The 15,741-nt window shown below is 40.5% G+C and overlaps 2 protein-coding genes across 2 annotated transcripts in view; one reads left to right on the top strand and one right to left on the bottom strand.

The window, feature by feature from the left end:
- The window catches only part of LOC136422413 (uncharacterized), a 29,783-nt gene extending 14,063 nt beyond the window's left edge, over window positions 1–15,720 (bottom strand). The window contains exon 1 of the mRNA XM_066410181.1: window positions 15,578–15,720. The gene's annotated coding sequence lies outside the window, so the exon portion shown is untranslated. The remainder of the gene's footprint in view (window positions 1–15,577) is intronic.
- LOC136422412 (5'-nucleotidase domain-containing protein 3-like) overlaps window positions 3,406–15,741 on the top strand; it is a 33,760-nt gene continuing 21,424 nt past the window's right edge. The window contains exons 1-5 of the mRNA XM_066410180.1: window positions 3,406–3,619; window positions 4,542–4,717; window positions 5,118–5,248; window positions 5,812–5,902; window positions 11,065–11,136. Coding sequence (XP_066266277.1) covers window positions 3,448–3,619; window positions 4,542–4,717; window positions 5,118–5,248; window positions 5,812–5,902; window positions 11,065–11,136 — 642 coding nt within the window. The 5' untranslated portion in view covers window positions 3,406–3,447. The remainder of the gene's footprint in view (window positions 3,620–4,541; window positions 4,718–5,117; window positions 5,249–5,811; window positions 5,903–11,064; window positions 11,137–15,741) is intronic.

A 15,741-nucleotide genomic window follows, 5' to 3' on the forward strand; every position in this document is an offset into this window, starting at 1 on the left:
ATGGGAAATTGTAGAGAAGGCTCTTCCATTCAGAGTCTTATTGTCCACAGGTATTGAGGATTCTTCCCCGCTGAGGTGTTAAGAAATGAAGTTGCAGCTGCACACCTGGATTTAAGTTGTGAATGGCACCCCTGTGGATTGTTATGCCAGTCGGGTCGTAATTGCAGAAGATACCGATTCACGCTGCTCTATTCAGCGCGGCCAGAATCTTTCACTTTAAATCCAGCCAACGAAATTGTGGTGATTGTCTTGCTCGCGAAGATTGTTGCGAGGATTAAGTCTCACACAGGTTCCCCTTTACACGTTTCGTATCATCGGATGCACTTGTAACGCCAGCTTAAACTTCGGAAAACCCGTGGCTCACAAAAATCGGCGAGCGGCCGAACATGAGAGATTACCAGATAAGGCGTGCATTATGAAGTTCGCTCCGGCATACTTTCCGGCCACACCTGGTATTTCTCACCTTGGGCAGGACACGGAGCGCACAGCCACAATAAGGCGATGGCGCCACTCTAGAAAGGTTAACAATTACGTTCAGAGATAACCAATATCAGTTGCGCATTTTCAGCATGATAAGATGGCCTCGGAGTCTGTCTTTGTCAGTTTGTGGATATTTTTCAATAGCGCCAAGGGCTTGCATTGTGCCTGGCAATGATACGGACATTTTGCGATTCGTCAGCATACTTGAAAGACGCATTTACGTCGCAATGGATACCTTTGCTATGTCCACGGGAGATATCGATGTAATTTTCGTCCCAATTCCAAGGACCTTAGACAAAAATGGGCGGAGCAAAGCTCCTAAGCCGTACCATTGTAGATGTAAATCTACCTGGATTAAAACTGTTGTTTTTGAGCTGTGTGAAATATGTATAGGTGTTTACTGTCTTCCAAACGGGGTCCCGCTGTGCTTAATGCGAGCACCTGGGCACTGGGGTATAAAAAACAGAACTAAACAATTCTTCTGGTGTAGTCTGTTTGCGGTGACCTCATCTCATAAGGGACTACTCGGTAATGTAATCATTTGTAAGTAAATAATAGCGCGATGTCTTGCTAATCTGTTGAGTTTTGGGATTTAAAAAAAAATGAAGACACCAAAAGTTAACAGGCTACAGTACTAACAGTAGTACGCATTCACACACGTTCTTAAGAAGTAATGATGAATTTGGAATTGAATTTACTTACAAGATTTATCAAACTCTACCCCTTAAACACAGCTTACTCGTATAGCACTAACATTAGAACAGGGAATTAACGTTTTTTTCATGAATTATTGGCGCGTTAAGCCTTAAGGAAAACGCCAAAGGTTGACGGTTAGATAGCACAAAGTGTAGTGCGTTCATATGTCTTCTTGTATACAAATTAGTGTTCACTTTAACAGGGAACGTTTTAGCATCGTTGACTTAGTTTGGAAAGCATCATGTCCCTGTTAAATTACTTATCTGCATAGTCTATGTTGTTGGCCACAGTTTTGGATGTTCTAACTGAAGCGCCACAGTGCGAGAAAAACTGTAATGGGCCGGGCCCAACCGACCGAATTGTATACAGCTGACGTTTAAGTTAGAAATGGACATCTTTCCAGCATTTCTGTGTTTCTAAGATAACTGTTGTTGCTCGTTGTGTAATGCGGGTGTAATGGGTAATGTATCTACTGCTTTATGGTTACTGATACATGAAGAATAGCCGTTCTTGTTACTAGTACTCTCCAAGCAGAGGATGGATTCCGGCAGGTTTTTGACGTGTTTTTTGACGTGTTTTTTTGTCGGGCTTTCTGGCTAGACAAAAAAACGACAAAGTAGAAGGGCGCCCGACAAAAACGCCTAAAAACACGTCAAAAACCTGCCGGAACCCATCCTCTGCTTGGAGAGTAGTTCTTGTCAGGAAAAGGAAGCATTTGACTAGCTGCTCTGTGGTTGTGATTTGTAGCCTGGGGGTGACAGGCCCTGCTAAGCGCCAGAAACATGGTGAAAACGCAAACTATGTGGTAGGAGCACGCCACCTTTGCCATTCCTCCCAGCAACATATATTTACAACTTTTCCGTCTGAGCGGTTTGGAAAAGAAGGTCTTTGGGTCTTGAATCTCACCACCTCTAAATCTCTACGTGGCGTGACACACCACCAAAGCGTACCCCTACTCTAGTCCCTAACAAACTTCGGATTCCTTGCATGCTGATAGTATGTATAACGTTATAGAGAGGTCGACAGTAGAATTTAGCAAATTTTGTGCATGATTTTCAAGAGAAGTTCACCGGCCATAGATCTAGAGTTGCACAGTTGCAAGCCTTCAAAAGACGTCTGATAGAGACTACCCCTACTCATGTCTTGAGAACTCGGTGGTGGACTCTTGAAATGCTCAAGACGTGCCTCATTTTTTTAAACAGAGGAGAGACTCGTAAATCCAAAATTCTACAGACAGATGGTGAATCAGAGAAAGCTATGCTACTAAATTCTATACTATTTGCTTGATTACCACAAAATTAAAAAGGTAAAAATCTAGTTACAGGGGCTTTCCAGTAGTGTAATTCAACAAGAGACCAGTTGTAGTGAGTTAAGTTAAATTCCACACCCAGCAAACTCTATTTTACAAGACAGACGAGTGGCAACCCATATGTAGTAACAAAAGAGGTCTTTATTTTTTTACAAACGAGGGCTTATTAGACACGACTCATCGCCTTTTCAACTTGGTTACCGTGAATCAGACTTTGAATATGAACATACCAGCATAGTATCAAGAAACACCAAGAACCAGAAAGGGTAACGTTACCTGTCTACTGCGCAAGAAAGCGACAAGGCGTCTTTTCTGTCACTGTTGAAGGGGAGGGAATGTCAAAATCATACGACAAGACTCATCATGGACAGGACGGCTCGCACGGACACATCGCACTTGCAGAAGTTTTATGGTTTTATGCATGGAGAAACCCTGTAAGGCACAACCCCCTCAGGCACTACCGGCGCTCGTACCTGGGAGGGCTCGCAGAATGTAGGCATTGTTCGCAGGTGCACCCCCGCCCCATATAAAACATCCTACTCTGACAGAAACTTCGGGCGGATCATTCCGTATCACCGCGCAGGTCAGCGATTGTTCGCACGAAAACAGCCTAAGGTACCTAGCGTTTGTGGGAAACCGTATGACTTGTCACAGCTCTCACCAGGGACAATAACCTTCCCAAGGACTTCGAAAACACCTGCAATTCTGTCCAACCAAGCAGGTTACTCCTTGTCAAACACTCCTTGTCCAACATGGAGACAGCGTAGAAAGCTCCAAGAAGTTTCAAAAGCTCGCATACTTGACACGTCATAAACAGCTTAGTATCATCTTTATAATCTTCATACTTGAGAGACACCAGTTCTGTCATTTCGCGCGAAAAACTTCAACTTCAATCTCATCGTGACGTCACCGATTACCCATAGTTCACTCTCAGCCTCAATCTCGGACACCTCAAAACAAAGATGGCGGCCGTGGTCAGAAATCGTCACGTTTGTTTTGCAATTTTTGGTAAATTTAGAGGATTTTCTCAGCGATTCGGAGCAGCAGCGTGCTCCAGGCAATGTCACAGTGTCACGGAGACTACAGAAGAGGAACTGTGGCGGCAATATCACGAGACAAAGCAGCTTACGCAGGGTGAGTAGAATATCATGCGTTCCGGGCGTGATGTGCAGACGACATATACACACATGGATGATGTAATATTTACCGTTTGTTTGCACCCAGGGCGGCAAATTAGCAAGGGCAGTTGTATTTGCATGTTCTACAATACATCTACGAATGTTAGAAATCAGAAGGAATCTGTACTGCCTTTAAGATCGGCATTTTGGACTTTTGTGTTCTAAGGTGCTTCGCGTTGACCCACATATTCTCATGACCTCTGGTTACCCCCAGCAGACGACATTTGAATCTTGACTAGGTTCCCGCCATAGTTTGAAACTCGGGCTGAAAGACTATCATGAAACTGTGGAAACGCTACGGTACAGTAGACGCCGATTCCACAACAGTGCTTATATAAGGGTTTTACTGCATCGTCAATGGTGTTCCAGACTGGTGGAATAACCAACATAGCCAGGTGACGTCACTTCATGGCCCCACCTCATCATATTTGGTATTTTCTATATTTGGTGACACATATCATAACCATATGAATTATGGCAGGATACAGGCTGGTCCCAGACAAATATAGTTTTGTCAGATATACTTTCAGGTCTTATCCAAACCTGCCAGATGAAAATTGGCACAGCGCAAGAAAAGCCATCATCAGATTCTGAGTGACAGTCTAATGATATTCAATATACATCGTTTTTTGTGTACATGTAGTGACTATTGTTTCTGTAAAGCAAAAAAAGAAAGAATTTTTGTTATGCTGAACTTTCATTGTGCAGCCTAGGTGGTACAACCTTAAATGTCACATGTATATTAATACAAATTTTAAGTAACTATTTTCAAGCTATTCTTAAAAAATGTGTTTGCATGTTGGTGGTACTGTTGCATTTTAACCATGGAAATTCATCATCACATCACTGAATCATGTTTCTATTTTTCCTTTTTCCAGAACAAAAACCCTTGTGTAAGATAAATCCCACTTCGGTGTTTGCCAACAATGAGCTGTGCATGGGAGATGTGGAGGTGTACGGGTTCGACTATGACTACACGCTGGCTCACTACACAGACGAACTCTACCCACTCATCTACAACCTGGCCAAGGAAAGGCTGCTCATGAGAAACAAGGTTCCATTTTTGGCTCTTAGTGACTCATTGTTTGCATGGGTTTAATGTAACAAGCTAATATGCTGGCTCTGAGAAGTAAATGAAGATATCATCAAGATACCATTCCTACATGTTGTAGAGCATACTAAGTAATGTGATGACCTTTTTTTGTTGTTGATATAAACTCCTCCCCAAACGCTCAATTGTTTCTATACATTCTACTTTTCTAGTTACCTAAACCTACCTGCCTTTCAAAACAAAATTGGGATGCAAGCAAATTGGCATTTGGTAAAAAGTAGAGGTCAAAGTTATTGCACCGATACTGGAAGTTTCAGTACTAAGTGTATGTTGATCATAATTCAAGACTGAAATAAGTGTCAATATGTTTTTGATGTGAGGTGAACCTATGCATTATTCCCAGTACCCAGACAGTATCATGGCTCTAGAGTACATTCCCGGGTTTGCGGTACGAGGCCTGCACTATGACATTGAGAAGGCGCTCCTGATGAAGATAGATGCTTTCCACCACATCCAGCTGGGCACTGTCTACAGGTATACTATATGCAGGGACTGTGCTATACTCTCCAAGCAGAGATTGGGGTTGGCTTGTTTTTGACGTGTTTTTAGGGAAAGAAACCATGACAAAATAGAAAGCCCGACATAAATGCCTACTAGTAACAAGATGTAAAAAAAAAAGCCGACACCGAACCTCTGCTTGGAGAGTAACTGTGCTACAGTCTGTAATTATAACTTTTAGGCACAGATACTCTCTAATGAGTCTCTATGTGGGAGATAACTTAAGCTTGGTGCTATTACTTGAGGAATGTATATTGTAATTAAAATATAACTGTACTTCTGATCTCATATTTGATGATCATATGTTGATATTGATTCATCTGTCCATTGACCTTTCTATCAACCGTATGTCTGTATTCAGAAATGTACAAAGTTTTACCCATTTTATCCTCCAGAATTATTTGTGTGTTTTGGATGTATTTGTTGAGGAGATACTACTGTTGATATTGGTACTATTGGTATCAAGCCAAGGGTAAAAGAATCTGCTTGTCACATTGCCACATGTATTATTGAATTAACATACTTGAATATTCCACCAGAGGCCATCAGCAAGTGAGCGATGAAGAGGTGTTTAGTCTGTATGACGGCACACACGTCCCCGTGGACTACATGAGCTCCTTTCATGGCAGGGTGAGTTCACTCACTACTCCCAAGGAGGTTTTATTTATCTATATAAAACCTCCTTGCTACTCCTCAGTTCATGATGCAAATATCGAAACTGTTTGTTTCATTTCAGTAGTTTGAAACAGGTTTACATGAATTGATCTGTTTTGATTTTTGCATCATGAACAGGACCTTAGCTAGAATAATGTGTTCTCATTACAATTTACAGTATGTGATTTGAATATGAATATCTCCCTTCTTTGTATATATATTTGACATTCACAAGAAAGATGGGCCAACTAAAGGTAACTTAGATGTTAATATCAACACATGTATCAGTACAATCAAAAGGGTTGCACAGGGTTGTATGTACTGAATTGGCAACAGCTAGTAACAGAAGTATAATATTATGCTAACATTCAATTTTATGTTCAGATAACATCACAAGTCAAAACACAGACATTGTTTGACAGGAAGAGGCTTGAGACTTGATCATTGTCATTCCAAACCAAGGTGTGGCAGGGACTGTATCCTGTATTATTTTTATTGATCTGTCTTGCAAGTCCCCAACTTTTCACCAAATAAAAAGAAACTACAAAGTCAAAAGACCTGTCAGGAGACAAACAACACAAGGAAATAATCTCTAAACAGCAAACATTTCATTAGGTGACTCTATTTGATCATTGGCTGCAAAACTATTTATAGGTTAAACAGCTAAGTCAAATTAGATACTAGTTTCTTTTACTTTCTCGAGGAAAGAAAGTGCCAATGGGAACAAGGAAGTGTATATAACATGCTCACAAAGACTTGTGCTAACAACATCTTTAAAGGCCAGGGGATAAAAGATGTTATTTCTGCTGCCTTACAGTGATTTGGGCAATACCTTAGAAGGACACCGGTTCCTTTGTTTACACAATAGTGGAGAATGTCATGTGCCGAGTGTCCTTGCATGTTGTGGATGACTGATAGCCATGCGCCTGTGCAGGAGTCATGCCTGGTCACCTTCTACATGTCTATGTTTGTTGACAGTACAGACCATCTGCTTGTAAGGCTTAAGAAAAATGTCTCAGAGATGGCAAACTGGTTCAAAACAAAATTATGACAAGTAGATAATTGTAACATCTTTATAAGAAATGTAGTAAATCACGTAGTCTTCTACAGCAATATCTTGGATGCACTCTTGGAAAGCATGTTAGTATCTAGTTTCCCTATTGAAATTATGATAAAGGCTTTTTGTGAAATTACCTAAGTGATGATTATACGTCTAGGCTGTGATGAATGTATTGTTTGCTGATATAAACCACACTTATGCAGCCTTGCAGTTTGTTGTCTGACAAACATCTGGATGGGACATTTTCATTCTTCTGCTACTCAAATTTTGGCTACTGTAAATAATTACTCTGCTCTCTCTGCTTCTTGAACAATAGGTAGTTATGATAAATGGTCTGTGATATCATGATTATTTTGAGCTCCTCTGGAAGCAGTTAAATTAGACCAACGCTAACTTGTTTTATGACAGGAGTTTTGTCGATCAGCACCTATAATGAACTGTCTCACTACCTCATATTTACGATTTGCGAGGGGAAGGGTCTGCAAGGTTACAACTGTCAAAATAAGAATTATGGGTATTAGCAAATACTTCGAAAAGGGGCAAGTTATGGTGTCACTCAACTTTGGGTGTCAGGATACATTAGCGGGTGCCCAGGTGGGGTAGTGAGTTTAATGTATACATTGTCAAGTGTTTGTAGTTGTGTGAGATTCATTATGAAAACACTATACAAGTCTCAACACAGGTTCTTGTTGTTGTGTATCCCTGTTATTCCAAGTATGGCTCAGAGTAGAACAGAGGAGACCATTTCCTGTTTGTACTTCAACACTCGAGACAATTTCAACGTGTCAGTCATTGTCGAATGTATTCCTATGCAATGACATTGTACTGTGAGAAAGTTTGTAAGATCATGCAGTTATTTTTTTCAATCACCAATACAATTAAAATAAGATAATTTATGCATTTCTGTTCAATATAGGAACACATTGTGGTAACTAGTGCTACCTGTACCTGTATCGTCGGACTTGAACAAACTGAAATACCATTTTTAAGAGTAGGTAAATCCTGTCTCAAAGATGACAGTTGTGACAGTCTAGTACTTGAAAAGAAAGACGATAACTTAGATAAAGCAATGAGTAAAATACACGTCTTTCTTATAGAATGAAGGACTTCAATATTATTATGATGAACTTGGATATTGTATTTTTTCATCTTCTAGTAAGCTCAATTATGAGATAGTAGCGCAGCGCTATTTTAGTCATTATCATTCCTGCCCCATTATGATGACTGGGGTTTCAGCAGTAGAAATATGTAAGGCAGACATTGATGTATGATCTCAGGTCTCTGGCTAATTGTGTTTAGGTGCAGCCGCAGCCTTGGCGTCAGCCGGCAGGCGGTTATCTTGTCTCCCTGACGTTATCTCAGCATCTCTTGTCCCACGTACAATGCAGTGATTTCATTTGGTGACGTGCCTGGGGGAGGGGCTGGCAGGATCAAACACTTCTTGGGACATAACTTTTGAGTGACGTGTCCTGTCTTGTCGTCATTTGTGAGCAACACACAATTTTTCAGGTCATCGCCCCTGTTAAAAATTTTAAGGTTAAACTGAAGAATCTGTAAAAAGTACCAGGTAAACCCAGTCTTTTTTCTAGGACGACAAAGTCAATATCATTTGATATGAGTGAGCAGGGCTCCTTTTTTAAGGGATGATTACAGAGTCAAACATTCTCACACTTTTGACAAGCTTAATGGTGTCATTTATGAAGAATATTTGCTATAATTTGCTCAGCAAAAGTTGTATAAGTTACTTTTATTGCAAGTTTAGAAAAGCAATGATTATGAAAAAATAAGTCTAAGTTAGAGCAGAGTATGGCTGGAAAATAGAACATTGCATTAATCAAAAATGTTGTGATATGATAGCTATGGCTATGATTGAACACATTTTGACCATCTGACATAAATGAGAAATATCACAATGATTTACAGCTTTCCTAAACTATGTTGTAAAAATGCAACATGTCTGTATTAGACAGTGCAGAATGAGATGCCTAAGGGATGGGCCAGCGAAGATCAAAGGCACAGCCGCGGAGAGACCAAGACTCCTGTGTGTCGCTCTTCTGTGTCTAGTGTTTGTAAGCGACACTCCCAGGAACAAAGGACTTGTCCATTAACCAGTCCATTGGATTTGAAAAAAAGCACGTAAATTCTGGCTAGGCAAGCACTCTAGTTCCAAGATTCTGTAAGATATGTTTACTTAGTATTTCAAAGCTTTGGAGAAGTTGTGTGTTTGGTTGATCAGAAGAATGAGGGAAAGGGAAAACAGACAACATTTTGGAAGTCTAACGTTTGTACAAGTATCCCTGCTAAAGCCAGACAGGTTTGTCTTGTTATAACATTTTTTTGGGGGTTTTCAGTGGCTGAGGTACAAAGTTTTAAGATCATTGAATAAAGCAATTTTGTAAGATTTTATATTTGAAGAAAGGAAGAGGCCATAATACAAAGGGATGAAGACACCTTAATAGAGAGATGGTCAGATTTGTCATAGAGAACACGTAGTCCAAGCTGAATAACATGATTTGCTAGCTATGTCCTCGGTCAACATGTCCCTCTTTTCTCAAGAGGGCTTAGCGACCAGGACAAAGTTCTGAGCTTCCTCTCCAGATGCCTAGGCAACAGCAGTGTCGTTAAAGAGCATGATGGGTGTCTGTTTCCAAAACTCCGGTCGGGAATCCAAACACGTAGACAGACCTCGTTGGGGAAACAATACCTTAATAAGAGGTGAGGCGGTTGCGGCAACCTTATCTTTGTCAATGACATAGTGCAGGCTTGGAGCTAGGAGAAGAAATGGGGGGGTCGGAGGCGCCAGCTATTGTTCCGAGGCCTGCGATGACGCAGAGATATTTGTATGTTATCAGTGAGCACCTGTGTGTAGCAGACATGTGGGCAGCTCTGTTTGGTCTATGACGAGCACCGGCACTTTCAGGATTTGAACTATTTCGTCAAGGCTGCGAGCACCTGGTGTTGTTTTCTGAAGTTTGATGTTCATCAGAGTGGATTAGAGAATGTCATTCGATACATAAAATACAGTAAGCAAGCCTGATCACCTCTGTTCCACACCAAGGTCTGTCATATCCATAAAGTTTGAGAATACAGTATAGGTAAACCAATAAACAAAGAGATGTCCAGTCAGAACACACTGTCTTAATTACATCAGGAATAAACCTCATAGTTGTGGGGAAGCGGCCGACCTCAAGACAAAGGATTGAAATACAGCAGCCTTTTAGCTACTCCAGGTATTTTCATTAAACGAGGCCGACAGAGACACAGAGGTTTGGTAAGGAGGAAGTTGCAGGAACGGCAAGGGCAACGGCAATTTACCAGCCTTCGCTGTCTAGACTTTCTGTCGCTATCTCGCTATCGCTCTGATGGGAGCAGAGATGTTCAGAAAAGGAGCCGCGATCACAATCAAGATTTTTGGTTCCGTCTGCGTCCGTACATTCTTGACATTTTGGGGACGGAAAATGGCCGCAATTATTAATGCCCTTGGCATGCAGGTTTTGAAGTTTTCTTTTGAAGCTGACAATGATGAATATGATAAAGTGCACATATGGTGCGAAAAACCATGGAAAAGGAACAAAGCAATGGAACCAGATGCGGTATCAAAGCACAGTCGAATATCTTGGTGTTGAACTAGATTATAAAAGAAAATCTGAAGTGATTGCCTTACTATTTGTATGCAATTGTTGTTAAATGTACCTTCATCACTTTTCAAAGCTGAATATATTCTCATCATTGCCTTATCTAGGTACAACTACAAGTACCATACAAGAGTAGAAGAACTTGGAAGATTTTTTTTTTTTTTACTTAACTGTCAGAATGAAACTGTGATGCTGTGTTGAATTTTGTTTTTGAAGTCAATTGTGTAGCATGTCCCCTGTTCTCTATTTAATGGTAAACCAATTAAAGACAGGTCATTAACCTGAGAATAAACACATTGTAAAGCAAATAAACTAAAACTGGACTGAAAAGGTGGCGTAGCTGCGCTAAGTTCCTGTGAAACTGTTTGTACTGTACCATACTGTTGTGAAGAATGTCGGCAATCCTCGCAGGTGTCTAAAGTTTGTTTGTATTTGTTCTGCAGGGTAAACAGATGGTTCAGCTGATGGACATGTTCTCCCTATCTGAAATGGCGCTGCTGTGTGACATCACGGAGGTAAGAGAAAGCTACTGTACATCTCTGGGCAAATCCACGTTAACACTTAGCTCAATCTGTTGGAACCGCTGTGTCATACTGTTTTACAAGAATGCTTCAATCTAGAATATGAGGCATAATAAAAAATTGATACACACATCAGATTTCGTACTAATTGAGACAGGGAGTTACCTTGTGTTTATGAACTCAGATTGAAGAAAAAACTTATATGTTAATTTACTGACATCATTTTCACAGTGATAGAAATAGCACCTGGGCTGGGTAAGGCACATGAACATGCAGTACTAGTTAATAAGCTTATTGTCATTTGATTCAGATGTAGCTTCCTTTCCACCAACATTACACCTGCTGATATACCAATTAACGTCACAGCGACTGTGCATCAGATTCTAGTCGTTTGATCCTGATCATAACGAGTGCTGTGATTTGGCGGCTCTTTTTGTGATAAAACCCCGCCCCTTTGCCTGTGTGACTGATAAAGGGACATATTAGTAGTGGCAGACTGCCTCTTTGATGTCTCATAGTTAGGTTAATTGTAATGTGAAAAGAATATCAAACAAGATGTACGCTGCACTTGCACCGTATAATGACTTGCCAGGTCACAGAAAGTTGAGTTTACAGGTGACATCATCGGAAGGCTCTGATACAAGAGTGTGAAAAAGATTGCCTGTTTTGATGCAGGACGTTTTACTACTATTTTCTACTTGATAATTGACAATGATGCACATACATGTGTATGTGATAAAAAGAGCAACTTTTTTTTTCTGAAACAGGCAAAAATCAGTGCAAAGCGGTTATAAAATCTCCTTGATCTTAGTGCAAGCATCTGGTTTGCATGGCTATGAAGGGGGAAAATACACATTTGATACCCAGTGTTATGTGAAAAAAACCTATGGTAGAAGCTGCAATACTAGTCTGGGCTACTTCATCTACGAATAAAATGTTTTCTGGATATTAAGCAGCTTGCAACAAGAAGGCATTTCTTTTGCAAAATATTAGGATGTTTAAGTCTTAACTATTGTCTTCCCTCTCTAACTGAAAGTTGAACAAAGTAACTTTTTATAACAAAGATCTGTTGCTGTTTATCAAGCAACCAAGTAGTTAACAACCAAAAGAGCTCTTCTTTTGCAAAACATTTACCTATGTCTTTGTAAAGTATAAACTACTGTCTTCTCTCAACCAGAACTTTGAATGCAGCTATACATAGTCTGCAGGCCTTCTGATGTTTATCAAGCAACAAAAAGAGCTCTTCTTTTGCAAAATATTTGCCTAAAAATGTCTTATTTGAAAGTCTTAACTATTGTCTTCTCTCAAACTGAACTTTGCATGCAGATAACAGTCTGCAGGCATGCTGATGTTTACATGCGATTCAGGTTGTTAACAACAAAAAGATCTCTTCTTTTGCAAAATATATGCCTAGTAATGTTTTAGTCAACTATTGTCTTCTCTCAAACTGAAATTTGAATGCAGCAATAACAGTCTGCAGGTCTGCTGATGTGTAGCGAGCAATCAAGTAGTAAACAACAACAAAAAAAGCTATTCTTTTGAAAGATATTTGCCTGTCAGGAGTATGTCTTTATTTTTCTTCTCTCAAACTGAACTTTGAATGCAGCTATAACAGTCTGCAGGCCTGCTGATGTGTATCGAGCAATCAAGTAGTAAACAACAACAAAAAAAGCTATTCTTTTGCAAAATATTTGCCTGTCAGGAGTATGTCTTTATTTTTCTTCTCTCAAACTAAACTTTGAATGCAGCTATAACAGTCTGCAGGCCTGCTGATGTGTATCGAGCGACCCTTACAAACTCCAGACGGTCGGGTCGGGACCTTAATGTTGAGACATGGCTGATGCTATCGCCTCCCCATTGTTCCAAGATTCCATTTAAATCTCCAGCTATTGTGACGGGGCAGGTTCCTTTGTTCAGAAGCACTTTCCCCTGTGGTGCAGCATCTCTAGATCTGTTAGCATTTCTCAGTGACTAATGTTGTCAAGAGGCTCCTCGGTTTACACTAAAGAAATGGTGATGAAACAGAATTTTGACTGCTTTACGGCACTATGAACTTAACCTCTCATATTTGATCTGTAAAAGCTGAGTAGGTTGAATCGCAATCCTATTTATAGTCAGAGGCTTATCTGATCAAAGTTCAATATGATGATTTATGATAACCTTAAGGATTCAAAGGTCTTGCTTTTTCAGTGTGTTTATGACTGTATATACGTACCACACACACAAAAAAAACTAAAATTGTCCAGCTCCACGGTGGCTAGCAGAAAATAAGATTTTTTTCTTGAGCAGCTCATGAGAACTTTTTTCAAGTTTTTGTTTGCCATAATTGTTTTTTATTGCTCTTGGAGGACCTTTTGAAGCAGGTGGTAAGACCAGCAGATCATTGAACAAAATGAAATTATGGGCTCAATATCGTCAGTATTTGCGAAGCGACTCAGCGCCATGTCAACTTCATGCTTCACAAGCTTAATCTCTGTCCCTTCTGTTTCTTTACCATAAAAAAGTACTATTAGTGTCTTGCCACACAGTAAATATTTTTGTAACACACAACTATTGAACCAGTACAAGTGGACTTATTATAGATTATTTATCTTGAATTTTGTCTCTTTACTGTGCTTTGTAACTTTATTTCCCCACATTTTGAGTCCGATTTGAATGTATTTTGATTCAGTTCATTTCCTTCTAGAGTGCTTTACTTGACTTGAACCCAGGCCGCAGCTATGGCCGACTGGGTAATCATAAGCACTAGTGGCAGGCTACAGATTCAGCAATAGACCAAAAAGTTGACTCCTGTTGTAACTCTTTCTCTGCACTCATGTACTGAACTGACAGTAAACATGTAGTTCATGTCTCAGCTGTCTCCACCAGGAGTGGAGAGCAACAGTTCATTCTGCAGATTCTTCCTGGGACAATACATCAAAGGCGTGCGTGCAGGGGCTGCGTTATTGTTGTGTCGACATTACTGACAGGTAGAGAGTGTACCCAGGGCTTTATCCACCAGCGCTCAACGGGGGGGCTCGCCCTGTGGCTGCACACCTCACCTGGTAACAGTGGTGGGGAGTTTGTAATTGAAAAGCCGCTTTTTCCATCATATGATCAAACTGTAGAGCTGAAACGCAAAACACTGAAAGTCTGGAACCAGGAAATATGGAAGATGTGTGCTGTCCAGCAAGTTGAAGAATACTGTCGTGGGCAGGGAAGCTGTTGTTGGTAGCATGAGGGAGGATAATTTCGGTAACAATTATCAAGAAGACGTCAAGGGCTCCCAAATTAAATATTTTCACAGGGCGTGCCGCGTATCCGACTGTCAGAACGAACATTTTCTCAATCCATCATGAGTGTCATTGACAAAGGGTCTGTTCAGTCTGAATTTCAGCTGCTTCAAAACCCTGTAGCAAAGTGTGGCCTTCAAGACATCACCTTTAGTAATGTTTTTCCTTAGTTTTCCCACAAAGTAACATTCGACAAGAAGGTCAACTTTCCATACAATTTGAACTTCCTTGCTGGTATAACTTTTGTACAATTAAATTGTGCCTGTGTAGTGCAAAATGAGTAATGTATATGGGCAATCACAAATTCCATTAACTGGCATACATTTTCAGTGTACTACATATAATCTCAAAAACAAACTGTATTGTGAACCCTTAATTAGAGCTGAGATAGTGCAGTCACACACCTTTTATTCTACTCAAGCATGAAATTCCCGTAGTGATAAATAATTAGCTTCAAATATTCAACCTTCACAAAAATATGGTGAAGGTCAACTCAAGCACAAAGTGACCATAGTATCACCAATAATATCACCAATTCTTTAGCTTCAAATATTTCACCTTCACAAAAGCATAGCGAAGGTCACGTAAATTGCTATGTGACACATTAACGTTAATTATAACCCTGACAGAGACTTGATATGAAATCTTGGCTGATAGGAACACGCCACAGTTTGGACAATGAGGAACAGCTAGATCAGTATTGCTGTCTAGTTGTACTTCTAACACGCCAGTGAAGTCATTGACATGATTTTAAGGGAAATGAAAGAACAGGGATCGTGAAATAGACAAGATATCTGCTGGCCGATTGTTTACAGATTTTAGGAGGTTTGCCTCCGCACTGAAAATATCACTTCTGCAAGCCAAGATGAACATCTGGGTGTCTATCCAACATACAGTTATTGTAAATCACAAGTTTTAGTGGCCCGAAAAGCAGGCCCCGTCATTTTACAAATCAGCCCCATTGTGATTTTGTGGGGACTCATTATTGAGTGTTTATGGCAAGATGTGAGCGGAAGCAACCCTCTGACCTACACATGTACGAATGTAGGAACTTACGACAGCGTATAAATCATTTCCGCACCTGGCTGACGAATAAGCGAATGAATGATTCCAAGTCTCCACTTCTAAAGTTCTAAGTTTGTGCCGTATGGAATGGTACTTACCAGTATCCGCTGTAAGACCTTCCGAATCTGTAGGCTGGGCTGGTGATAAAACAGAAGTCTACCTCGGGGCAGGCTCACACAGGTGAGTAGTCGGCGCGGGCTCTTCTGTGCTCCCCGTAGCTGACAGCAGACTGCGCCTGCCGGTTGGGGTTGGGTGTATATGT

Source organism: Branchiostoma lanceolatum, chromosome 17 (genome assembly GCF_035083965.1).
Source record: "Branchiostoma lanceolatum isolate klBraLanc5 chromosome 17, klBraLanc5.hap2, whole genome shotgun sequence".
NCBI lineage: Eukaryota > Metazoa > Chordata > Leptocardii > Amphioxiformes > Branchiostomatidae > Branchiostoma > Branchiostoma lanceolatum.